General features: G+C 54.1%; 1 protein-coding gene across 2 annotated transcripts in view; it reads left to right on the top strand.

The window, feature by feature from the left end:
- Hmcn2 (hemicentin 2) overlaps positions 1–19437 on the top strand; it is a 151675-nt gene extending 132238 nt beyond the window's left edge. For both annotated transcript variants that reach the window (XM_016001985.3, XM_076568964.1), the window contains 13 exons: positions 4168–4437; positions 10020–10169; positions 11683–11820; positions 11917–12038; positions 12318–12555; positions 13531–13593; positions 13712–13834; positions 14343–14477; positions 14887–15015; positions 15601–15921; positions 17092–17211; positions 17743–17869; positions 18725–19437. In XM_016001985.3, the coding sequence (XP_015857471.2) occupies positions 4168–4437; positions 10020–10169; positions 11683–11820; positions 11917–12038; positions 12318–12555; positions 13531–13593; positions 13712–13834; positions 14343–14477; positions 14887–15015; positions 15601–15921; positions 17092–17211; positions 17743–17869; positions 18725–19070 (2282 nt within the window). In that variant the 3' untranslated portion in view covers positions 19071–19437. The remainder of the gene's footprint in view (positions 1–4167; positions 4438–10019; positions 10170–11682; positions 11821–11916; positions 12039–12317; positions 12556–13530; positions 13594–13711; positions 13835–14342; positions 14478–14886; positions 15016–15600; positions 15922–17091; positions 17212–17742; positions 17870–18724) is intronic.
- The last annotated feature ends 6356 nt before the right edge of the window (positions 19438–25793 follow it).

Genomic DNA, 25793 nt, shown 5'->3' with positions numbered 1-25793 from the left:
CACTGCTAAGATGGTCACTTTGCTCCAGTTACCATGGGAATCACTCTGTACACTCTGCCATGCATAGACAGAGGGCAGCCCATACTTCTCCCGCACCCTGAAATGGGACTCTCATCGCCCTTCAGGCCTAGTGAGGGGACAGGACTGTCCCCACTTCTCTCATGAGGGAGCCTCCTCCCCACACGGTTGGTGGGAGCCTTGTTGGGAATCGGGAAGCCTCAGGCTGCCTGACAGTGCCTGCCCTCTCAGTGTTCTGGGTGTCGGCAGAGCCCACGGAGGGGCAGGCCTGACAGTGATCCTGTGTCTTCCTCCGGTGTGGAGGAGGGAGGTTGGCCAGAGACACCATCCTTTACCACGCTGCTTACCACATTTGGTTCTAACAGCGATGGAAACTCCCTGGCTCAATCGGGAACCAGGAAATGCTTGGCCTGAAGGAGCAATGACAGCCAGCCCACGCAGGGGAGGCACAGATGTGTGACTCACCCACCAAAGAGCTGAAAGTGGCCATCACAAACTGCTTCAGCCAGAGATCGTGATCACCGATTCCTCTACCTGCATCTTTCGCCCCCACCAGGGACGCAGGGAAGTGGCCAGCCCAGGCCTCTTCACACCTTCCTAACTTTGTTAAGGTTCTGGCATGTTCATCCCCTCAGCTAGGCTGCTGGGATGGGTGTTGTCTCCTCCAGTGTTCCCTACACACTTCAGCTTCTGGGTATGTGTCCCCCTCCACTGAAACGCAGCCAGGCACCCGTGGCAGAAAGCTACTGGTTTTCACTGGTAGCCAGTGGGGATGCCATGTGGAGTGGGATGGGCAGGGTCCTCCACAAAAGGCTGCAGGCTACCAGTTCTCAGGCAGAGTTCTAGAAGCTTTTTGTGTACTGTGGCCTTTGGCTGGTTTCTTAGGCCCTGAAACCATTTTGTCAATTTTGTACTTTTTTTGAGGCAGCGAAGGTGATCACTTTACTTAGCCATGGCTGCAGGGCATTTCCTCTTCCTGTTTTGTTTTCATTTAGGGGCGGGGGATGGTTTCCAAGACAGGGTTTCTCTGTGCAGTTTTGGTGCCTGTCCTGGATCTCACTCTGTAGACCAGGCTGGCCTCGAACTCTCATAAATCCACCTGGTTCTGCCTCCCGAGTGCTGGGATTAAAGGCGTGCGCCACCACCGCCTGGCCTTGTTTTCATTTTTTAAGACTAAAAATTTTTCTTTTATGTATTTGAACCATCTCCCCATCCCTTGATATTCATTTAAATAGAGTCCTGGTGCTGGGGCGGCCTTGGTGGCAGAGCACTAGAGTATATGTGGCCCAGAGTTCCACCTCCAGCTCCACCAAAACCAGGAAGAAGCTCTAACCTCCTCCACACAGCACTGCGACACCATCCTTTGTAAGCACCCATGCTTAGTTACCAGCCAAGGTCACCTGATACGGCCAGGCTGGTTGGTGGGGCCACAGCACAATTGAGGCTGTGACAGTTTTATTGAGAGCACTCAGACTTTTTGTACCTTTATAGAAACAGAAGATAATGGCAATTGTCAGGATCAATACAGTTGTGGTTGCCAGGACCCAGTGAAGTTGGCAAGTCATACAGGGCACACAAGATTAATGTCTAAGAGCAAGTGTCCTGTCAAGCTTCCGTGACTGCTAAGGGAGCATACAGAGAAACACAAAGCGGCCTGAACACTTCGCTGCCTGAGGGAGTGCATCAGTCTCTCGGGAACTGGAAGGCACACAGTGCCCCAGGAGCCACAGACTCTAGCCTGAAAAACCTCTGATGGATGCCTCTCAAGGCAGCTAGGCCTAGCAACTTCCTGGTTCCCTACAATCTATACTGGTGGAATCTCTCCCTTCCTTTTTGTGGCTATATGGTTTTCTACTCTATGGCCACCCTTGCTCCTGGTCCCCCAGAGGACCCTTTCCAGTTTGGGGTATTTTGAGCAACTCGGTAAGGAGATTCCCATTGGGGTCATTGGGGAGCACCCCTGCACTTCTGTTGGGATAAGCCAGAGCTCAGTCATGAGGTCACACAGCACACATGTTCAACGTCTGTAGACCTGGCTGTGGCGACCTGAGCTGTGGCCCCTCAAGACAGACCTGCCTGTGGTAAGCACAGTGTGATCAGGCTAAAAAGGAGCTGTAGAAGCCATCTTAGACTGTCTTAGCAGGCCCCCGAGGAGTCACGGGTTTTTATAAAAGAGAGGCGTCGTGGGGAGTAGAGATCTGCAGAGGCACAGGAGAGCGTGGCACAGCCACCAGCCAGGAGAGCCGCAGTCACCAGAGCCTGGGTGGGGCAGAGGCAAGTCTCCTGAGCCTCTAGAAATAAGGTTACTCGTTGGCTTCAGTCTTGTGAGACTGATTTGGGGATTCGGGCCCCTACAGCAGTGAGAAAATGGACTCCGACTGTGTTGGTCCCCCAGCGTGGTGCCAGTTTGTTCAGGCCCGAAGCTCTCGAAGCTCGCAGCAGCAACAGAGGCATCTCTGCACTTTGACTCACAGTGTAAGAGTACCAATCGTCTCCATCCCTACCAGAGCCAGGCACCTCCCTCCTACCCTGCCTCAGTCAGCTTGATGGGGTGTATGAGTAGAGGGGAGCCATCAGCCCATGTTACAGAGCGGAAACAGTGTCAGGCCCGCCCATTCAGGGGCCACCAAGGCCAGATGGCTCTGGAAAGAGGTCCGTAATCATTGGAAGTAACCTAAAGTTCCTACCATTGGGGCTCCATGTAGGGAAATCACCATGGAGGCAGTGTGTGAAGGTGGCTACGGTCTAACTAGAGTGAAGAAAGCGAGCACATAGAATATGACCGTATGGTCATCATGGGAATGTCACAGATTAATGCCTACACTCGCTGAGACCACTATATCATCACTCTGATATGTAATCTGTGTGCACCAGGCGGTGGTGGCCCATGCCTTTAATCCCAGTACTTGGGAGACATAGGCAGACAGATATCTGAGTTCAAGGCCAGCCTGGGCTACAGAGTGAGTGCCAGGAGAGCAAGAGCTACACAGAGAAACCTCGCCTCAAAAGACCAAAAACAAACAAGTAAATAAACAATATATAATATACTATAACATGTAATTTATAATATATTCTAAATAATATATTATTTTACTTACTTATGTGTATGTTTGTGTGTGACTGTGTGTGCAAGTGCACGTGCCTGTGGATTTATGTGCAGAGTTCAGAGGAGGAAGTCAGGAGTCTTGTTCTTTATTCGCTTGAGACAGAGTCTGTCACTGAAACTGGAACTACACTGACGACCAGCAAGTCCCAGCAATCCTCCTGTCTCTGCCCTCCATAGCACTGGGGTAGCAAGCATGCACAACCATAATTGGCGTTTTTTAGCTATAACACTTTTATTTGACGCAATGTGTTTTGATTGTATTCACCCACTCCTCTTGCTAACTCCTCCAAGATCTCCTCCTCACTCATTCCCAACTTTACGTTCTTTTCTTTTTAATAAGCCACCGAGTTCAATTTATGCCGTACCTATACTCCTGGGTGGGGGGTGGAGCCATCTGATGGAGAGAGGTCGACCTCCTGGGGCCACATCCTTAAAGAAAACTTACTTACCAGCTGTCAATAGCTCCTCAGGGGCGGGCCTCAGAAGCCCGTGGGGTCTGTGTTAGATCCTGTGCGAGCAACCACAGCTGCTGAGAGCTCATGGCCTGTTATATCCGGAACACGTTAGCTCTGGTCCTCCCTGACCTCTGGCTCTTACAGACTCTCTGCCTATCTTCCATGATGGTCCTTGGGGTGGGGGTGGAGCGAACAAGATAGATGTCTCATTTGTGACTGAGCATCGCACTGACCCGAGTGTGGAGAATAAGTCCCAGCAGAGTGCACACTTGGCTTTTTAAACATGGGTGCCGAGAATTTGAACTCGCCCCTCATGCTCGCACAGTGAGTGTTCTTACCCAAGCTCTTAGTGATATAATCCTGGGGGAGGGGCGCTATCAAATGTGTGATGGCATCACGGAGCAAAAGTAGCAGTGTGCACACACGACTGTTTTCATAGGAAAGGGCATGTGTAAGGCAGCGCAGAGGCTGGGGGGCAGGAACGTGTGTGACTCTCATATCCTTCCATGTTCTGGAGTTTTCTGTCTAAATGAGCATGGCTCACTGGAATATTTGAGACTCTTCCTAAAACCCACCCCCCTCTCACAGGTGCCCCCGTGTTCCTGGTGGAGCCTCAGGACCTGACAGTGAGGAACGGAGAGGATGCGGAGCTGCGGTGCCAGGCCACTGGAGAGCCCGTACCAACAATCGAGTGGCTTCGGGCAGGCCGGCCGCTGCAGGCTGGCCGGAGGCTCAGGACCCTGCGAGACGGGAGCCTGTGGCTGGGGCGTGTGGAAGCTGGTGACGCTGGAGCGTATGAGTGTGTCGCACACAACCTTCTGGGCTCCGCCACAGCCCAGGCGTTGCTGGCGGTGAGAGGTAAGGAGTGTCCCCGCCTAGGCCCTCAGACTGAGTCCGGTGGGTGTGTCCCGCTTAGCAGAGCCCCAAACGCTCCCCTCCTGCTTCCCAATTCTTCACTAAGTTAAACTTCAGGATGAACCAGCTGGGAAGCCTGCACAGACCATCGTGTCTGAGGAAACGGATCTCAGAAGGGCTAAGCATTTGCCACACACCTTGGCCAGGGAATCTGGCTGTTCTGGGTCACCTGGCATTGTCCCATGTTCTCTTTTGGATCCCCCAAGGCCCCATGAAGAGGGAAGAAAAAAATAAGAGTACACAAGCCGGGCGGTGGTGGCACACGCCTTTAATCCCAGCACTCGGGAGGCAGAGCCAGGCGAACTCACAGGCGAACTCTGTGAGTTCGAGGCCAGCCTAGTCTACAGAATGAGTTTCAGGACAGGCACCAAAACTATACAGAGAAACCCTGTCTCAAAACAAACAAACAAACAAACAAACAAACAAACAAACAAACAAAAAAGAGTACCCATGATGTTCTCAGGGAGTTTGCTGTGAACATCTATGAGTCAATGATCATCCCAAGCCTCACACACGGCCATAGTAGGTCATCAAATGGATGTTACTGACCCCTGCCATCTAGAGATCCCTAATTCAACCCTCTTCTCCTTAGGGTCAGGCTCAACTTTAATATTAAAAAGGGGTGGTTTAGGTGGTGGTAGTACATGCCTTTGATTCCGGCACCTAGGAGGCAGAGGCAGAGGCAGGTGGATCTCTATGTGTTCAAGGCCAGACTTTGTCTACGGAGTGGGTTCCAGGATAGCCAGGCTACACAGAGAAACCCTGTCTCAAAAAAAAAAAAAATTGGAAAGGTATCCTGAGAAACCACAGTAAAACAATTCAGACCAACATAAAGAAAAGTCACAGAATATTGTTTTTGGATCGTCTGCCTCTGTACCAAATACCCCAGGTATGTCTAGATGTGTGGGTTTGTATCTCCTCTTCTGTCAATGGCAGGCATCACCAATCTATCTACACACACACACACACACACACACACACACACACACACACACACACACATCAGAATCTTTTTCTATAGGCCCCTTCTCTAACCCTGTCCATGGCAGACATCACCAATCACCACATATAATGCCAGAGCCTTCACCAACCTATCTTTATACAATGTCAAACTCTTTTTCTCCACAGAACCCTTCTCTAACCCTGTCCATGGCAGACATCACCAATCCATCTCCCCCAGTGTCACAATCTCTCTCCACAGATCCCTTATCTAGCCAGGACCTCTTAGGAAATTGGAATTTGACATTTATCAAGCAAATGTGGGAACTTTCTGGTCTCTAGTTTCCTCATCTGTAATCGGGGGCAAGATGCCAAAAAATGTACCCAGACATCTCAGTGGTTCTTGGACACCTAGCGGAAGTTGCTGGCTCAAGGTGACTTCGGGTCTGAAGAACTTCCCTCTATTTCAGAGCTTGGTCCCAACTCTTCCTGTCTCCCAGTGACAAGCTCCCAGTTCAAACCACAAAGCTCTGTGTATAGTCTCTATGTATGGTCTCTGTGTGTGGTCTGTGTGTATGGTCTCCATGTATGGTCTCTGAGTATGGTCTATGTGTATGGTCTGTGTGTATGGTCTCCGTGTATGGTCTCCGTGTATGGTCTCTGTGTATGGTCTCTGTGTTGGTTTCTGAGGTGGACATAACCAAGTCCCACAGACTGGGGCTTAACTAACACTGTCTCACAGTTTTACGGGTTGGTCATCAAAGAGTGAATCCTTGGAAGGGCTGCTTCCTCCTGAGCCTATGCAGAAGAATCTGCCCATAGTTTCTGGTGTCCTTGGCTGCTAGAAGAATCGCCGATCTCTGCCTTTATTGGCACGTGGCAGTCTCCCCTCACCTGTCTCTGTGGTGGTTTGAATGAGAGTGGACCCATGGGTTCCTGTGTTTGAATGCTGCCTCCCCAGTTGGTGAACCGTTTGGAGGATTAGGAGGTGACTTAGAGGAGGTGTGTCACTGGGGGGCGGGCTTTGAGGTTTCAAAAGCCCACAACAGCCTTGGTGTCTCTCTCTGCCTGCTGCCTGTGGATCAGGATATAAAGCTCTCAGCTACTGCTCCAGTGCCATGCCTTCTGCTTCCCGCCATGATAATCATGAACTAAGCCTCTCAAATGTAAGTGAGCCCCCAATTAAATGCTTTCTTTTGCTAGAATTGCCTTGGCCATGGTGTCTCTTCATAGGAACAGAACAGTGACTAAGACAGCCTCTGATTTCCTATTTTTTTTTTTTTTTTGTAAAGCCACCAGGCATACTGGACCAGGGCTCACCCTGATGCTGTACTCTGTGAAGACCCCATTTCTAAGTGAGGTCCCAGGGTTAGATCATCAGGATATGAAAGAGGAGCAGGGCAAGACTCAGCCTTTGCAGCTCTTCGTTTAGTGGAAATAACTGCTTTCCTTCACATGTGCTAATTACAGAAAGGCCAGATAATCTAGAAATCTGAAATCAGAAAAGTAGTTATTATCCATGATTCTTTTTAATTTTCTTATGTATTTGTGTGTGGACAGTTGGTGTGCATGTCAGAGCACATGAGGACAATTTTGTGGAGTTGGCTCTTTCCTCCCATGCTTGAGTAACTCTTGGTGATTTAGTTTAGCTTAGTTTTGTGACAGTCTCACTCTGTAGCCTAGGCTGGCCCTAGAACTCATGACAATCCTCCTGCCTCAGTCTCTCCCGAGTGCTGGTATTACAGGCACAAGCCACCACATCTGGCTCCAGTTTTTTGCTGGTTTCTCTCCAATTGTAAATGTATATGCTCTTGCTTCCTAAGATTTCGAGGCTAGATTTCAAACTTGCCCTTTTTCTGTCTGTTTTGGATGACATTCCATGATAAGCTGCTGGATATACATCTTTATTGGCCTCATTTCATTGCACAGGATGTTTCCATCTACGCTTCCAATGTCAGCCTCCCCTGCCCCACGGCCACACAGCGGCCACCTCTTCATGTGGTGGACTTCAGGACTTCCCTGGTTTAAGTTCCTTTGAGGGGTTTTGTTGTGCAAAGGGAATTTGAAGTTTGTGTGTGTGTGTGTGTGTGTGTGTGTGTGTGTGTGTGTGTGTAGGTGAAGAAACAGAGGTTGACGCTGAGTGTCTTCTAATGCTCTCCAGCCCTTTGAAAAGATTTTGTTTTTATTTATGTGTGTGTGTGTGTGTGTGTGTGTGTGTGTGTGTGTGTGTGTGTGCGCGCGCGCCTGTGTGAATCAATGTGCCCCACGTGTGTGCAGGTGCCTGCAGAAGCCAGAAGAGGGTGTTGGATTCCTTGGAACTGGAGTTGCAGATGGTTGTGAGTTGCCTGGTGTGGATGCTGGGAACTGAACCTGGGTCCTCTGGAAGAGCAGTACATGCTCTTAACTATGTAGCCATCTCTTCAGCCTTCCACCTTATTTTTTTGTTTGAGACAGGGTCTCTCACTGACCCAGTGTTCACCAGTTTCCTAGACTGGCTAGCAAGCTCCAGGGCTCTGCCTTTCTCGCCCCGCTTTGTCCCCAGGGCACTGGGCTTACAGGCACGTGTCGCTATGCCCGGCTTTATGTGAGTGCCTCCCAGCTCAGGTCTTCACGCTTGCACATCGGGTGGGCACTTTACCCACCAGGCCATCTCTCCAGCCCTGTTTCGTTTGTTAATTGGTTTTAGTTTTGCAGTCCTGGGGATGGAACCGGCTAGGCCAGCACTGAGTTCGCCCCGCCCCCAGCTGAGTTCAAAGTTGTTGAGGCCGCCCCCCCCCCCAGACCTGTCCCTCCTCCCTGCTGCTTTTATCTTTTCTGTCCCATTAGCGTGGGTGCATGTCCTGGCCTTGGCTGGGGGCGGGGGTCGATACTGTGACAAGAGACTGCTGAGACTCCCCAAGTCCAAAAAGTGGCCCACCGTTCCAGGGCTCCAAGCTTCTTGGCCTCCAGGGATCTGGGTCATGCTCCCATCTTCCTCCCAGCAGATGCCAGCTCTCTCCCCGTTCCGTTACGAAACAGATATTAATGAGAAGCATTCCAGATGGGCATCATCAGACCCCAGCTGAGGGCTGCACTGCCTAGAACCGGCATTAACCTATCCTGATTGGCCAATTAAGAGCCTGGCCATGGAATGTTCTGTGTTATTTTTTTGACAGCTCATCTGCAATTTGTTATTAATTTCCCCTGAGGGCTGGTGAGCGGAGAGCCAGGCTCCCTCTGTCTTGTGCCCCTCGGAAGGCCATCTGCCCGAAGGAGGCAGCTGGTTCATTAGGCAGAGGAAGCAGGGGCCCCATGGGCCTGTGTCATCCATTGAATTTGTGCAGGAGAGCGTCTGCTAGGACCGCCTGGCAGCCTCTGGGCGGCTGGCCCACTCCAGCTGGAGCCAAGACCACTGATGGAATGAGGATACTCTGGTGATGGCACTCAGTTCTGGGCACGGTGCCCTGTCCCTACAGCATGCCAACCCTTGTCATCACAGCTCCTGGCAATTTTGAGACCAATGAGCCTTCTTTGTGTCTGTGAACCCACCTCCTCATTTTATAGACAAACCGATTTGATACAACCCAGGGACCTAACTTGCCTAGCTTTGTGTGTATGTGTGCAAGCATGTATGCAGGTGCATGTGTGTGCAGGCACATGTGTGTTCAAGCATGTATGCAGGTGCATGTGTGTGCAGGTGCATGTATATGCAGGTGCATGTGTGTGCAGGTGCATGTGTGTGCAGGCACATGTGTGTGCAGGTGCATGTGTGTGCAGGTGCATGTGTGTGCAGGTGTATGTGTGTGCAGGTGTATGTGTGTGCAGGCACGTGTGTGTGCAGGTGCATGTGTGTGCAGGTGCATGTGTGTGCAGGTGCATGTGTGTGCAGGTGCATGTGTGTGCAGGTGCATGTGTGTGCAGGTGTATGTGTGTGCAGGTGTATGTGTGTGCAGGCACGTGTGTGTGCAGGTGCATGTGTGTGCAGGTGCATGTGTGTGCAGGTGCATGTGTGTGCAGGTGCATGTGTGTGCAGACACATGTGTGTGCAGGTGCATGTGTGTGCAGGTGCATGTGTGTGCAGGTGTATGTGTGTGCAGGTGCATGTGTGTGCAGGTGCATGTGTGTGCAGGTACATGTTTACGCAGACGCATATGTAGGCCAGATGACAGCTTGTGTCACCCCAGGAGCTGTCCACCTTATTTTGAGGCGGAGTCTTTCACTGAACCCGTTAGACTAGGCCAGCTGGCCAGTGAGCCCTGGGGAACCACCTCTGCCATCTCTGCCTCCCCAGCACCAGGGTTACGCGTGTATACCACCATGGCTGGCATTTTCTATGGGTGCTGGGGATCAAACTCGGGCCCTCCTGCTTGCATGACAAGCACTTGACCAGCCGAGCCGTCTCCCCAGACTCAGTCTCCCTTGTTCTAGAGCCAAGATCTTCCGCACCTTGAGTCTATCACCTATTAGCTGTGTGTCTTTGGACAAGTTACAGCACCTTTAGGAACCTCAGTTTCCTCTTTGATGAAAGGGGGACGGTGACAATACCTTTGCATGGAGGACTCAGAATGGATAGTATGTGTCACTACTGTTTGTCTCCTGCCTCACAGGGGAGCCCCGGGGCAGCCGGGGCAGCATGACCGGGGTCATCAATGGCCAGGAATTTGGTATGGCCACTCTCAACACCAGTGTGCAGCAGGAGGGCAGTTCTGGGGTCCCTTCCATCTGGAGCAGCATCAGCCATGTCCCAGCAAGTGTGGGTATGTGGGGCCCTGGGACACATGCTGGACCCACAGGGCAGGACGGGCTATTCCAAGGCCTGGTACCCAGAGACAGGGCCGCCTCTAAGGGCCGAGTCCCTCTCCTGCTCACAGGCCCCCACCCCTACCACTGTCATGAGTCAAAGCCACCGCATTTGAAATGACACAGGGAGAGAATGATGGGAGCGGAACACTGAATCGGGAGCTCCGAGGAAGATAGGTGATGCCACTTACACTCGGGAAGGATTTTACCCGCCATGGAAGGTGGTAGCAAAGTGAAGACTCGCCAGACATGAGCTGGAGGCGACAGACAAAGGGAAGATGTAGAATTCCATCATCTAGAGAAGCAGGAGGCATGCACTTACTCACAGATTCAGGAAGCAAGGTGTCCTGAGCAGACCAAGTCCAGGAGACTCACATAGGGGACCCAGAGCCCCTTCCAGGGACCCAGCACAGGGGAAGGCTGAGCCAAGCTCTCATGGGAGCACCTCTTCGGGAGCCCTCAGGAGGAGCAGGAGCCTGTGGCCTCAGTAGTTGGTTTTGTTTTGTTTTTCTTTCTTTTTTTAAGAGTCATTTTCTTTTATGTATATGAATTTTATGCCTGCATATATGTGTGTACAACCATGTGCATGCTGGTGGTGCCTGCAGAAGCCAGAAAAGGCTATCAGGTCTCCTGGAACTGGAGTTACAGGTGGTTGTGAGCCACCATGTGGATGCTGGGAGTTGAACCTAGATTCTCTGCAAGAGCAACAAATGCTTTCAACTGGAGACATCTCTCCAGCCGTTCCACTACCAGACTCTGAGCCACGGCCAGCAGAAACCAAATTAAGCAAGATGGCTGCCTAAGTGTGACCTCTGCAGACACTAGGAGAAACATCGAGGCCCAGGCCCAGTGAGCTTGAGATTAGTCCTCCAAAGGCACTGAGTAGTTGGAAAGGTTCTGCCCACCCTCAAGGGACCTAGCTCCCTCCTGTCACCCCATCACCTGCTGCCACTGTCCCTGACCCTGAGTAGGCAGTGCTCCCCTGGCCTAGCCTGTGGCCTCCCTTAGTCCAAAGGGTCCTGATGTCACACGAGGTTCTGAGAATCCACACTCAGGGCAGTCAGTAGCTCGGAACATGCCTTCCTCTCCTGGGACCTTGCAGGAGTTGTCTGCAACATGGGAAACTTGGTTGATCATCTACTCATCCCAACCAGTGTGTAGTGACAGCCTGTAGCACCCCAGGAGCTATGGGAACCATCAACCTGCATTTATTGAATCTGGCTAAACATCCCATCCCATGCATTTCTTTATTATATTTGCTTTTGTAATTGCACCATAAAGTATATGTTTGATTTTGCTATCTCCCAGGGTCTGCTAAATAACTGGCATGGGTGGTCACTAGACTGAGCATGAGCAGGGAGGGAAAGGCTGCACCCTCTGGAGCAGAGGGGAGCCACAGAGGCTTGATCAGGGAAGTGACTCTCCTAAGGTTCCATTCCTGACATGGCCTCTGCGTCCTGCTGCATCCAGGGCCTCTAATGCGGGTGCTGGTGGTCACCATTGCCCCCATCTACTGGGCCCTGGCTAGAGAGAGTGGAGGGGCCTTAAATGGCTATTCCCTGACGGGCGGCAGCTTCCAGCAGGAGTCACACATGGAATTTTCTACAGGTGAGCACGGTCTTCTTGGAGGTGGCTGGAGGCAGGGCCTGGGAGAGTCGGGGCTGCTTCTGAGATGACTCCAGGCTGGGTGGGGATGGCTTGCAGGGGAGATGCTCACAATGACCCAGGTGGCTCGGGGCCTGGACCCTGATGGATTCCTACTTCTGGACGTGACGATCAATGGCATGATCCCGGAGAGCCTGGCCGATGAGGAGCTGCACATGCAGGTACTAGCTCTGGGCTGCTCCACCCTCCCACCCTGAGCAGACAGGCCCAGTTTCCTCCCTCATACCCCAGAAGCGGGTTATGACAGGTCTCAAGGAGGAGCTTTCACTCAGAAGCGAGCATTCCTCCCACTCCGTTAACAAGAACATCACAGGCATGGCGCTGCCCCTGGCTGCCAGCTGCTTGGTGGAAGAGGCAAAGGAGGCTTACCCAGTGCTCTCCATACCGCACCCTGGCTACCTGCTGGCTGCTCTAAGGTGGAACCCCCTCCCCTCCCCCAGGACTTCCAGGAGCACTACGTGCAGACAGGGCCTGGCCGGCTGTTCGTGGGCTCTACACAGCGCTTCCTCCATGGCAGCCTCCCAGCCTCCCTGCATTGCAATCACAGCATCCAGTATGATGAGGCCCGGGGCCCCCAGCCTCAGCTGGTGCAGCACCTTCGGGCCTCATCTATCAGCTCGGCCTTCGACCCTGAGGCAGAGGCCCTGCGCTTCCAGCTCACCACCGCCCTGCGAGCTGGTGAGGCCCCACTGTCCCACCTCCACTGTGCCAGCTAAGACGTGCCAGGGCCCCCAATTCAAATGGCCATTTGTACTAAGCACAGGCTGGGGACAGGGGCTTGCTTGAGGCAGCAGTTCAACTCCTCCTCTGCCCTTTCCAGCCTGGCCCCTCCCACTCCAGCAGGGACAATTCGGCTCCGCAGGCCACTCCTACCCAGACCTCTGAAGCCTTCCCCTAGACCCAAGATGCACTCCACACTCCAAGCCTAGACCATACCCCACGCATCCTCTGGTGTCCTGCCTGAGAATGCCATGTAGTCACCAAGGGATGCTCTAAAAGTACCTTATCATTGCTGAAGGCCCTGAGGGGTTTACCACTGAACAAGGAATGCTGGGAAGAGCAGGGCTGTGAGGCCAGGCTCACCCTTATTCAGATCCTATAGGCGCTACTTTCCAGCGTGGGCCTGAGGGGAATGCCCCAGTTCCCTGCTGCACTGTGAGCATAGAGCGGCTTGCTTACCAGGGTCTCTAGATCAGAAGTAAAGGCTCTGTCCTGAAGCCCTAACTGGCCCCCAATGGCCACCTTCCTAAGGGTGACTGTCCCTACACTTGCCAAGGTAGTCCCATCTACCCCTTCACCTCTTGCTGGCTGTGGAAGGCTATGGCGACCATCTGCGCATGGCTGCTGGGTTCTCCTGGGCACAGTTTTGCACACGTGACCTTGAACAGTCTACTTCTCTCCAGTGGTTTCTCTTGAGTTTGCCTGGATCCCTGCCTAGCCTCCCTTGAGAGCCCCCAGGGCACATCTATGAGACCAGGCTTGTCCCACAGCCACCGCTTCCAACAAACCTGGGCCAGGAGCCAGCTTGCTGCCCTGTTGTCACATGTCTGGTTCAAGACTAGGGCTGACCTCCCAGCCAGGGGCCCCTGCCTGTACCAGCCCACGGTGCCCTGGGGAACTGGCTTCCTCAGGGTCATCCCCTTTGCCTTACAGAAGAAAATGAGGTTGGCTGTCCTGAGGGCTTTGAGCTGGACACCGAGGGAGCATTTTGTGTGGGTGAGTCCTTCCCAGCCCCTGGTATGAACAAAGTCGACCTCTCCATCGGGGGCGCACAGCCTACCCCAGCCAGCTGGCAGGAGAGCCTGTGAACACAGTCTCGTGTCTCCCAACCCAGACAAGAACGAGTGCTCAGAGGGCCCCAGTCCCTGCTCCCACACCTGCCACAATGCTCCCGGTCATTTCTCCTGCTCCTGCCCCACTGGCTTCACCCTGGCCTGGGACCACAGGAATTGTCGAGGTGAGCAGCCCCAGGGGCAGTGCTGGTCAGTCCTGGTGTGCAGTAGGCTCCTCAGGGCCCAGACCCCAGAGGGACGAACATACTATGGAGCTGGAAGATACAGAGGCTCAGGTGGGTGGGGGGTGAGGATGCCCAGAGGCAAACATGTGGTCCCTGTGTGTTCGGGACACTCAAGCCTGGAAGGTCTCCCCACAGTAGCTTCAGGTCTTGGTAGCCCTGTTCTCCCAATTTTCTGAGTAGTAAGTGACTGAATGTCAGGTCACACTCTGATACTAACCTGTGTCTTCACCTGTCACTCCCCGCAGTGGAGTGTGACCCTACCAAGTCTCCCTTAGCTTTCTAGCTGGGCTCCAGGGGGACATGGTCTATAACCTTACATTGCAACTACAGGTTGGGGGTTCCTTCATGCCAGGGACTTCCCGGCTGTGTGAATGGGCTGGACCAGGGTGTAAAGATGGCTTCAGGGAGGGCACAGGTTCACATGGCCCCCTGTGTGCTCTGCCCCCAGATGTGGATGAGTGTGTGAGAGACGCCCACCTCTGCCAGGAGGGGCAGCGCTGTGTGAACCTGCTCGGAACCTATAGCTGCCTAACTGACTGCAGACCTGGCTTCCGGGTAACCGCTGATGGAGACAGCTGTGAAGGTGACAGAGACACAGGGCGGGGCCTGATCATACCCAAGAACCCAGAGAGTGTCCCTGGGATTCTGGAACTCTCTTGGCCCCTAAATCTTCCACACATATGACTCCCTTGCCGGGACGACACACAGAGAGAGGGCCTCTTTTTAGCCCTCATACATGAGGAGCTTGAGACTCGGGAGTGCTGGAAGCCACATTCTAAGCTCCTTCCTTTCTTTGGTGGCTGGGCCCCTTTGCCTTCTAACCTGTGTCCCAGGCAGAATGTGAAGTGTCCCACACCCCTTTGTGCGGTCACAATTAGGAAAAGGGACACACAAGGCCTTGCTGTGAAGCTGGGAGGGTACATCCCTGGAGGAGGCCCCTGGGCCAAACCACTTCCGTGATCATGCCTGTGACCACACCCCTCCCTCCCCAGATGTGGATGAATGTCTAGAGCAGCTGGATGAGTGTCACTACAATCAACTCTGTGAGAACACTCCAGGTGGCCACCACTGCAGCTGCCCCAGGGGGTACCGCCAACAAGGCCTTGGCCTTCCTTGCCTAGGTAAGGGGACAGCCAGCCCCTCCCTGGGTCCTGTGTCTCACTCAGCCCTGGCTCAGGACAAGGAGTGTTTATGGACTGGTAAGTCCAGAAATGACTGCAGCAGCTGAGACCAGATCCTGTGGATGCCAGACGGGGAGGAGGTGAAGACCAGGGGCATAGGGGTAGAATGGGTGACTGTCACCGAGGGCTGTGGGACTCTATAGCCTGGGGTGCTCAGAGCTGGGAGGTGGCCCCTGGTTGGACTACAGCCCTGGGGTGGTGCTCAGAGCTGGGAGGTGGCCCCTGGCTGCAGCCCTAGGGTCAGAGGGTACAGTGGTAGAGGGATCCTCAGGCCAGCTTGAAGGAAACTCCTGGGCAGTGTGCAAGGCATTGAATTCTGGGAAGATGGCAGGCAGAGGCAGCTGGAGCCAGACACAGAGGCACAGACCTCTCTTCTCAATACTGAGGAGATGGAGGCAGGAAGATCATGGATTCAGGAGCAGTCTGAGAAAGACTGTCTCCAAAAACAAACCAGAGGGGCAGCTGTCGCAGACAGGCCACAGAGCACTGTACCACCCTCACATCCCACCTGGCCTCCCTCCACAGACATCAACGAGTGCCTACAGCTGCCCACCCCCTGTGTCTACCAGTGTCACAATCTCCAGGGTAGTTACCGATGCCTGTGCCCGCCAGGCCAGGCCCTTCTACAGGACGGCAGGACCTGTGCCCCCCTGGAACAAAACAATCAAAACGTTACCACCGTCAGCCTCCGGAACCCATTTGTGCCCTGGCTTCGGTCTCGGATACCCAGGCCCAGAGCCTCCTACCATGCCTGGGTCTCCCTCCGGCCTGGTTCTGGAGCCCTGAGTAGTCTGGGACGGGCCTGGTGCCCACCAGGCTTCATAAGGGAGAACGGCGTGTGTACAGGTGAGGTGGGCCTTGGGCATACACACTATTGTCCTGGGCTCCTAGGCTGGGCATGGAGCTGGGCAAACTCAGACCCCAGCAGTACTCATGGATAGAGGGAGATAGTGGAAGGGGAAATTCTGTAAGTGAGGGGCGGAGCTGTGACTATACTGATGGACCAAAGGAATTCCAACAGGGGTACTGGGGAGGTCGTTTGACTTTGGGGAGCTTTGTTGAGAGGGAGGCCCCTCCTAAAAAGATGCCTGAGAAAAATCCACTTTGAGAAACAGTCCTCTTGAGGGAGGGAGGTTTGGGGGAGTCAATGTTCCAGTTAGATGTGAAGCTGTGAAGAGGGACCGGGGGGAGCAGAGGGTGAAGCCTGTGGGACCGGGGGAGCAGAGGGTGCAGCCTGCGGGACCGGGACCAGGGGAGCAGAGGGTGCAGCCTGCGGGACCAGGGGAGCAGAGGGTGCAGCCTGCGGGGCCGGGGGAGCAGAGGGTGCAGCCTGCGGGACCGGGACTGGGGGAGCAGAGGGTGCAGCCTGCGGGGCCGGGGGAGCAGAGGGTGCAGCCTGCGGGGCCGGGGGGGGGGCAGAGGGTGCAGCCTGTGGGACCGGGACCGGGGGAGCAGAGGGTGCAGCCTGCGGGACCGGGGGAGCAGAGGGTGCAGCCTGCGGGACCGGGGGAGCAGAGGGTACAGCCTGCGGGACCGGGGGAGCAGAGGGTGCAGCCTGCGGGACCGGGGGAGCAGAGGGTACAGCCTGCGGGACCGGGGGAGCAGAGGGTGCAGCCTGTGGGGCTGGGGGAGCAGAGGGTGCAGCCTGTGGGACCGGGGGGGGGGGCAGAGGGTGCAGCCTGTGGGACTGGGGGAGCAGAGGGTGCAGCCTGTGGGACCGGGGGAGCAGAGGGTGCAGCCTGTGTGACTGGGACTGGGGGAGCAGAGGGTGCAGCCTGTGGGACCGGGGGGGGGGGGCAGAGGGTGCAGCCTGTGGTCCCTGGACGGTGCAAGGGGGGCTGGCTGCACAGAGGGGCCACGTGCCTCTGACAGGACTCTGCCCCCTGCAGCAGGCCTGGATGGGGCGGGCAGGGGAGGGGTTGCCTGGAGCAGGGAGCTTCCCTGACTGGTCTCAGAGCGCATGGCCACCTGGCAATCCGACTCAGCATCTCTGCTCTCTGTCCCCACCTGGACCAGACCTTGATGAGTGCCGTGTGAGGAGCCTGTGCCAGCATGCCTGCCAAAACACAGAGGGCAGCTACTACTGCCTCTGCCCCTCCGGCTACCGCCTCCTCCCCAGTGGAAAGAACTGCCAGGGTGAGCCGGCCAGGGCCAGTCCACACCCCTCCCGGGATCAGAGGCACGCTAGCTGTGCGGTGTGTCCCCGGGCTATTCTCCTCAGATCTCTGAACCTCACCCTTCTGACGGAATGAGACAGGAAGAGGGTGGTACCGCAGCTGGTGGATGTTACAATGGCCTCTAAAGTTAGCCCAAGTGGATGCACGGGGCCTGGGGCCGGTCCAGCGGTTCCTCAAACCTGTGGAAGGGGGTCCTTCCTGTTCGCCCTTGCTCTTCTGCCATGCAGAGAGTAGATGGCTGAGACGGCCACTGGTAACGACACAGAGGAGGCCAGCGCGCACACCCCCTCCAGGTTCTGCAGCAGGAATCCCCTACAAGCCACACCCTACAAAGACGTGGCCCCTGGGGAGATGAGAGATGTAGGGCGGGGTCTGTTCTCAGGGCTCCGCCCACAGGAGGCTGGTCTCTTTGGCTCTGTGGGTCTCCCTGCCTCTTCGGCTCCCCCTCTCTCGGGTTCTATGGACTTATCTCCCACCGCCTACTGCCCAGACATCAACGAGTGTGAGGAAGATGGCGTCGAGTGTGGGCCTGGCCAGATGTGCTTCAACACCCGAGGCAGCTACCAGTGTGTGGACACACCCTGTCCCGCCGCCTACCGGCAGGGCTCCAACCCGGGGTAAGAGAGGACCCAGCTGGCGGAGCTACAAGGGGCGGGGCTCGTGATCACCAGGCTTCTCCTATAGCTTGCCTATGCCTGGACCCCCACTTCCAGGAAGGCTTCCCGAGGCCAGAGTTAGCTGCCCTGCCAGAAATCCTGGGCGGAGGTGGGGGGCTTGGGGGGACGGTGTAAGTGCTGGCACACCAGGCAAACCTGTACCCAGGCAGAGACAAACTTGCCTCCGTGTTGTGTTCCCTGCATGGTGATGCGGGCAGCCCCGCAGGGTGTGCTCTCCAGGACAGAGAACGCACCCCTCCCCTTGTACACACATAACCTTGGACAGAAAGCACCCCCAAACACAGAAATTAGAGAAAGCTCACAAACTCCAGGACTCAGCCCACTGTGTTCGTAAAGAGACACCAAGACCTGAGGCCCTCGGGTCAAGCAGCTTGTATCCTTGGGAAGGTTTCTGGGGCATGTGGCTTGTTCTGAAGCCTCCAAAGGAGAAATGGGGCGGGTGATGGAGGAGACTCCTACAGGGCTGACCGCCTGTCTTTGAGTCCCTGATACCCTTAGGAGTCCAGACACGTGACTCCGCCCCCAGGCTCCTCACCTCTGGGCACCTCTGAGTGGACCTGAGTTTTACCACTGCTGTGTGCTCACTAAGCTGCCCTGGGCTTTGAACCAGGAAGGAGAGAAGGGAGGACATGCTAGAGGGGAGAAGGCCCCTATCTGGCTTCCCTGGGCCTCCGTTTGCTCATCTCTGAAATGGGCTAACAGTGGCGTCTGTAAGCGAGGTGTTCGGGGCACACGTGAGGAGGGACTGAGGTGCACTGGATGGCAGCCCAATGAACGTGTCTGTGCCACCCGCAGGACCTGCTTCCGCCGCTGCTCGCAGGACTGCAGTGCCAGCGGCCCGTCCACACTGCAGTACCGCCTGCTGCCGCTGCCCCTTGGCGTGCGCGCCCACCACGACGTGGCGCGCCTGGCCGCCTTCTCCGAGGCCGGTGTTCCTGCCAACCGTACGGAGCTCACCGTGCTGGAGCCGGACCCGCGCAGCCCCTTTGCTCTGCGCCAGCTGCGTGCTGGGCAAGGAGCGGTCTACACCCGCCGAGCGCTCACCCGCTCCGGGCTCTACCGCATGACGGTGCGCGCAGCGGCGCCACGCCACCAGAGCGTCTATGTACTGCTGATCGCCGTGTCGCCCTACCCATACTGAGCAAGCAAGGCCAGAGTTGCAGGTCCACCGTGACCTCACAGGGAGGAACAGGGCGGCCCTTGCCCATGCATGACACCTGCAGTGACAAGAGGAACATCCTCTTCTCCCGCCCCGTGCGTCAGCGCGACCTTCAGTAAACACTGCTGTGCGCAGGACCTTGACCCCATGGCAGGGACGGCTGCCCTTGGTGGCAAAGCCATTTGGGCAGGCCTGAATCCTGGCCTGCCTCAAATCTCAGGGGGGAGCTGGGCAAGGTCTCAGGGGTCCAGAACCCCAAGGAAGACCGACCCAGTGGGGTGCCAGCGGCTGGCACTGACCTGACCACGGAGAGTGTATATAATATAAAAACATTTTTTTACTGTCTTGATATCTTTGTCCAGTCATTTCACCTTGCTGAGGAGGGCCCTGGGAGGGAGGTGACCAGCCCCTGCTGTGATCCCAGCTGCTGGGTCCAGCAGATGCGGGTCCTTAGGCATCAAAAGGCGTCCATCACTAGCTAGCGTGTGCAGCAGGGCCTCCCTCCCCGCAAAGAGCTGTGGGGGAGTTAATGAGACTGAAATGTTCTTCATAGACACCAATACGTGGTAGCAAAAACATCGTATATTAATTCTCAAGAATAATTTTTAACTCGCCAGGGATGGCGGCACACACCCTTAATCCCAGTACTAGGGAGGTAGAGGCAGGAGGATAGAGTTCAAGGCCATCCTCATGATGGCCTTGTGAGTGATCTTGTGAGTGAGCTCTGGATTAGCCTGGACTGCCTCAAAACAGTGGCAGCAGGAACCCTGCTCCCCAGCGCCCACTGCCCTTTGACCTTTTCTCCTGGTCCCCTTATCTAACTGGCGGGCACACACTTGACTCCATTCCCCTGTTGTTTGTGTAGAACATGAGGCCTTGATCACCGGGTGGGTTTTACAATCACTTCTGACACCTAAGTAGATGCCAGGGAGTGAGTGAATTTGCTTACTTAAAAAAAAAAAAATTTAAACCTGTACAAATGTTAAGTAATTAACAAGTCAGCTACAGAAGGAAAAAAGACTGCGTGATTTTGTGCAGATGTGGAGTGTTTGGGGGGAAACAGGCTGAGGAGAAGGCAACATGGGCGAAGTTACCTTGCAAGCACACATTTGACTCCTAGGAGCCTTGTCCTGGCATGGCAGCCCAAGCTTGTAATCCCCGTGCTGAGGAGATGGAGGCAGGCGGCTCCCTGCCAGCCAGATGGGCTCTCAAAGCCAAGGAGAGGCTCTGTTTTGAGGAGAGGGTGGATGGCTGAGCAGGTGAAAGGGGGTGGCTCGTAAGCCTGACAACCTGAGTTTGGTCTCTAGACCCCACGGTAGGAGGGGAGAACCCACCCCCAAGAGCCGTCCCCTGGACTCCACACATGGGCCATGGCACCCAAACATCACACACACAAATCACAAATTATTTTTAAAAGTGATCAGTGTGCCTGGGGAACAACAGCCGTGTTTGCACACATACAAACACGCACATACACATGCAAGGCAAATCCATGGAAATAGAGAGAAGGAGGGGCAGGAAATGGGGAGACGTAAGGTAAAGGCTATAGAGAAGCATATAAATGTATGTGTGTCTCTAGATACATAAATAGAGATAGATACAAATGCCTGCAGAGCTTTGCGGTGTATAACAGGATTGGCTGAACAGATTTCAGATGCTCTTGCCCCCCCAACCCGCCCAGAGAGGGGGTGGGAGAGAGAGATTTCATTATGTGTAAGCCAAGTCAGCCTCCATATCTGACTGGCTGAGATATTGCCCCAACCCTCTGGGGCAGCTCTTAATAGCCGGATGGGGTAGACCTCGCTGAACGCTGACCTTTGAGCAGCCACCCGATAAAGGGAGGGAGAGCTGTGTGGTCATGGGAAGCAGCAGGGGGTCCAGGTCCTGAAAGGTCTAGCAGTGGGGGTGGGGATTGCTGAGGAAACATGGGAAAAGGGAACTGAGACCATCAGAAACTTGGGGGCTCGGGAAGTGGGGTCTTTGGGCAAGGTCAGGAATGCGGCTTTGTTCCCTGGAGGGACTGAGGTGCTCCTGGGTGCTGGCCCAGGTGCTGCTTTCCCTACAGCTCCTGCTCTTCTTTCTAGGTGGGCAAGCCCCTGCCTCAGTGACCTACCTTTTTGCCAGCTGCCCCCAGACCTAGCTGTGGAAAGCTTGGCTCTTGTGCAGAAGGTTTTGGGGATAACTCATTTCTGGCTTACTCAACAGCCATCTCTCCCTGAATATTCTTTTTCTCATCTAGGACCCAGAGAAAGCAGTAAGACAGGGCCTTATTCTGTAGCTCAGGCTGGTCTTGAACTCACCACAATCCTCCCTCAGCCTCCCAAGTGGACTACAGGGGTGCCCCACCACTCCCAGATACCTAGGCTAGAACTGGAGTTATATGGGTAATTGTGAGCCACCATGTGGGTGCTGGGAATCCACTCAGGCCCTCTGCAAGAGCAGCCAGGGCTCTCAACCTGAGCGCCTCTCCAGCCCCTAGACTGTAAGCTGCCATAACAGCCAACAGAATTCCTCCAGGGCATATCCACTTCCTTTTTGGTTTTTGGTTTTTGTTTGTTTGTTTTGTTGGCTGTTTGTTGAAACAGAGTCTCATGTAGCTCGGGATGGCCCCAGACTCACTATGTAGCTGAAGATAACCTTGAGCAATGGATTACAGGCACGTGCCTCCATGTCCTGTCAGCCGTCTACTTTCCAAACAGATTTATGTTTAGCCAGGGTTCTGTACACGTCTCTAAAGGATGAAAGAGTAAACATTTTGGGGCTTTTCGGGACATCCCACTTCTGATGCAATTCAGTCTCTGTGCGTGCATGCGTGCGGTGTGCCGAAGCGGCCAGAGACAACACAGGCCTCTATGGGTGTGTTCTATTCCACTGCAACTTGGAGAGCAGGGCTGAGTTAGCTCAGTGTGGACCGTGATCCTAGCAGGCCCACGGCCCTGGCCTGGATCCCCAGCCCACCCCCTCAGCGCTCGGGAGGCACTCCCCACGTTTCAAGTTTGTTATTTTTCACACCATGAACTGTTCTTTTTTCAGACACTTACAACATGGAAGTTGTAAAAAGCCTGACTCCTGCTTTGAGCCACTCTGACTGGAACTCCAGGCTGGAGGAGGAGCCGTGTGGGAGAAGGCACCGTGAGGAAGCGGTGTCCGGAGCCCACCACATTCCATTTATCTCAGGCCCACCCATGAGTCTCTCCTGGAGACAAACAGGAGGGGCAGGAATCAGAGCCTGAGCTCTTTCTGCTGGGCTGTTAATTTTTTATGGACTTTGTAGCCCTAAGGAGGACAGGGCCTCACTCTGCGGCTGAGGACCAGCGGGGTCATTCTTGCAAGGGGGGGGATACAGCTCCCCTCTCCTGATGCTCTCTTGCCCACCCTCCCCCAGTCTCACCCAGACCCCATGGGCTGTAAAGCTACTGTCTGGTAAATCTCCAGCTAGCCTAAGGCTCCCGAGGCAAGAAATAATCTCCCCATTTCGCAGATGCAGGAATGGAGGCTCAGAGGAGAGCACTCTGTCTAAACCCACACGACCTTCTGACCAAGCCTTCCTACAAGGCTCTACGCTGCTGTCAGTCTCCACGTTATATGAATCAGCAGGGTGAGGAGGCAATGAGAGGCCAGAGCTAGAGGAGAAGAGGGGCTAGAGGGAGGCAGTGAGGCGCCCCTCCCCAGAAGCCCTCCCTGCTTGCCCTCTCGTCTGAGGCTATGAAACAAGAGAGTGAGAAGAGTGAGTTTCCCAGCATCACTCAGCCAGTTGGTGGGCACTAAGCTTGCCCCAGGGCACCCACAGGGGCTGTCGGCTCATAAGGAAGCCGCAGAGGTGTCTCTGCTGGAGCTGAATCTGGACCCAGACCCCCGAGAGGTGTTTTCCACTTCCACCCCGTCACTACCAGCTGCCATTGGTCACAGCTCCATCTAGCCACCCCGTCCCTGGGGCACCTGACCTCTGAGGCTCTTCCCACCATCAGTGGTGGAAAACAGCTCCGCCTGGTAGGTCACTCATTAAACTTCCTGATGCAGCGTTTCCAAGAAGCCAGCGACTGGACGCTGTGTTCCTCTGGATGGGAGGCGCAAGCCGAGGTCCAGCCTGAAGGTCATTCTCTGTTCTGGCCATTCTGCCCAAACCTGGGCATTGACACGGTGGCTTCTGGTGCAATCATAAGAAGCTGCCGAGCAAAGACCTTGAATACACTCTCAGGCTCCTCTGACACCAACAGCTACAGAGCCCTTGGGTGGCAGAGAACAGAAGAGAGAAAAAGGCCTCTGCACAGCTATGTGCATAAGCTAAGTGCACGTAGGTCGGTCCGTAGGTTGCTGGGGGGAGTCTGTCAGATCACATACATTGAGATTGTCCTTCAGTTCAAGTGGTCACAACAGTCTGACCCTGCACCTCAAGAGACCAGCTGCCTGCAATACAGAGCATGCCTTCGAGGGCATGGTAAGCACAGGTGGGAAGCCAGGGGTGAGGCAGAGGTGAAGAGGTTATGGTAGTAGACACTAAGACCACAGCAGAGGGACAAGGGGAAGGGACCAGAGCCTCACGTTCTTCGAATCATGCTGGTGGACACATCAGGTCTCTGCCACGTGCTAACTTGACAGTATATGGTTAGAGAGGAGGAGGGGTCAGAAAGGACCAAAGGACCTCTGTCCCGTGCAAAGAGCACACTGCAGAAAAGGACCTCACACATGCAAACAAGCCCAGGGACATCCAGACACAAGAGCATGACAGATGGTGGCCAAGAGGAGGGTATAGGCATCTCACTCTGATCCTAGGAGAGATGGTGGCCGTCAGTGTTTTTAAGAAATTGTTCTGTCCATTCAGGAGGTGGAGAGATGATTCTGTATCTGCTGCATTGCACAGCCATGAGGATCAGAGTTCGGATCCCGAGACCCACATAACAAGCCAAGGGTACCCTGATTGTAGCCCCAGCTCAAGCAGGGGTAGAGGGGGATAGAGGTCACACAACGATAGAAGAGGACACCCAACATTTTCTTATGAACTTTGTACCAGCACCCACAAGTGTACATATACTCATAGAGACACGTATAGTGTGTGTGTGTGTGTGTGTGTGTGTGTGTGTGTGTGTGTGTGTGTGTGTGTGTGTGTGTGTGTAATAGGATCTCTTAAGTCCTGGGCTAGCCTCAAGCTCATTGTATCACTGAGGATGACCTTGAACTCCTGATCCTCCTGTCTCCATCTCCCAAGAGCCAAGATTACAAGTATGAGCCACCATACTTGGCTTATGTGGTGCTGGGGACTGAACCCAGGGCTCCATGCATGCTAGTCCAGCACTGTGCCTGAGCTTCATCCTCAGGCCTGCAGCTGAAGGCATCTTATGAAACCCCATCTCTTCCAGCATTGGGACTTGCTATCTAGACAGCATTTCTCTTTGTCTTTTGAAAAGGGCTTTCACTGTTGCCTCAGCTGGGCTCAAACTCAACATTATCTAGTCTCTGCTTCCCAAGAAATGGGGATCACAGACCTGTGCCACCAATCCCACCTTAGTCTATATGTTTAAAATATTCTTGCCCCACACCCGACAGCCTCCTGCCTCTCAGGAGTGAAGACTTCCAGGCCTGAGTTGTAGCTCAGGCTGTAGTGCGCTTGCACAGCATGTACAAAGCCTTGAGTTCAATTCCTGTACTGGCAAGTACATAATAAACAAAAGAAGTGTAGCTGGGTGCAGTGATCAGGCTGTACCCCAACATTCAGAGCAAAAGGAAGAGGATCAGTGCAAATTTGAGACCAGCCTGGGCTCCATGGAGAGTACCGGGCTATCCCAGAGCTACATAATAGAGTGAATCTCAACCCCATCCTCCAAGAGTATAAATGTCCATGGTTTCTTGGACATGTCTCTAGTTTAAACTAGAGACCCGAATTCCCCATAGTGAAGGCCACATCAGGATGTTACCTCCCACACATTGACCTAACTCTTTTCATACCTTTCTTGTTGCTCCTACTATGGTAATTAATATTTTGTTAATATTTTTAAGGTTTATTTTTTAATTTATTTTTATTTTATGTGTTTTGCCATGGATGTCGGGTCCCCTGGAACTGGAATTACAGACAATTATGAGCTGCCATGTGGGTGCTGGGAATTGAACCCAGGTCCTCTGGAAGAGCAGTCAGTGCTCTTAATTACTGAGCCATCTCTCCAGTCCCTTTTAGGGTTTCTTTATGTTAAAAGTTAAGAAGTTACAGCAGGACGGTGATGGTGCATGCCTTTAATCCCAGCACTTGGGAGGCAGAGGCAGGCAGATCTTTGTGAGTTCGAGGCCAGCCTGGTCTACAGAGTGAGATCCAGGAAAGGCACAAAGCTACACAGAGAAACCCTGTCTCGAAAAAACAAACAAAACAAAAAGTTAAGAAGTTACAAAGAGAGATAGAGATGAGCCATGTTCATGTACTGGAAAATGCTGATATGTAGATTTATGTATATAGATTTGTGGGGTAGCCCTGGGTTTGATTGTCAGCACCACATACAAACCCCAACAGGTAGGAAACAGGTTCTCACATAGCCCAGGCTGGTCTCAAACTCATTATGTAATCGAGGATGACCTTGAACTTCTTTCTTTCTTTATTTATTTATTTATTTTTTCTGGAGCTGAGGACCCAACCCAGGGCCTTGTGCTTGCTAGGCAAGCGCTCTACCACTGAGCTAAATCCCCAACCCGACCTTGAACTTCTAATCCTCCTGCCTCTAA

This window comes from Peromyscus maniculatus, chromosome 4, assembly GCF_049852395.1.
Source record: "Peromyscus maniculatus bairdii isolate BWxNUB_F1_BW_parent chromosome 4, HU_Pman_BW_mat_3.1, whole genome shotgun sequence".
In the NCBI taxonomy this organism is placed as follows: Eukaryota; Metazoa; Chordata; class Mammalia; order Rodentia; family Cricetidae; genus Peromyscus; species Peromyscus maniculatus.
The sequence above is the reverse complement of the archived record's forward strand: the minus strand, read 5'-3'. Positions and strand labels throughout refer to the sequence as shown.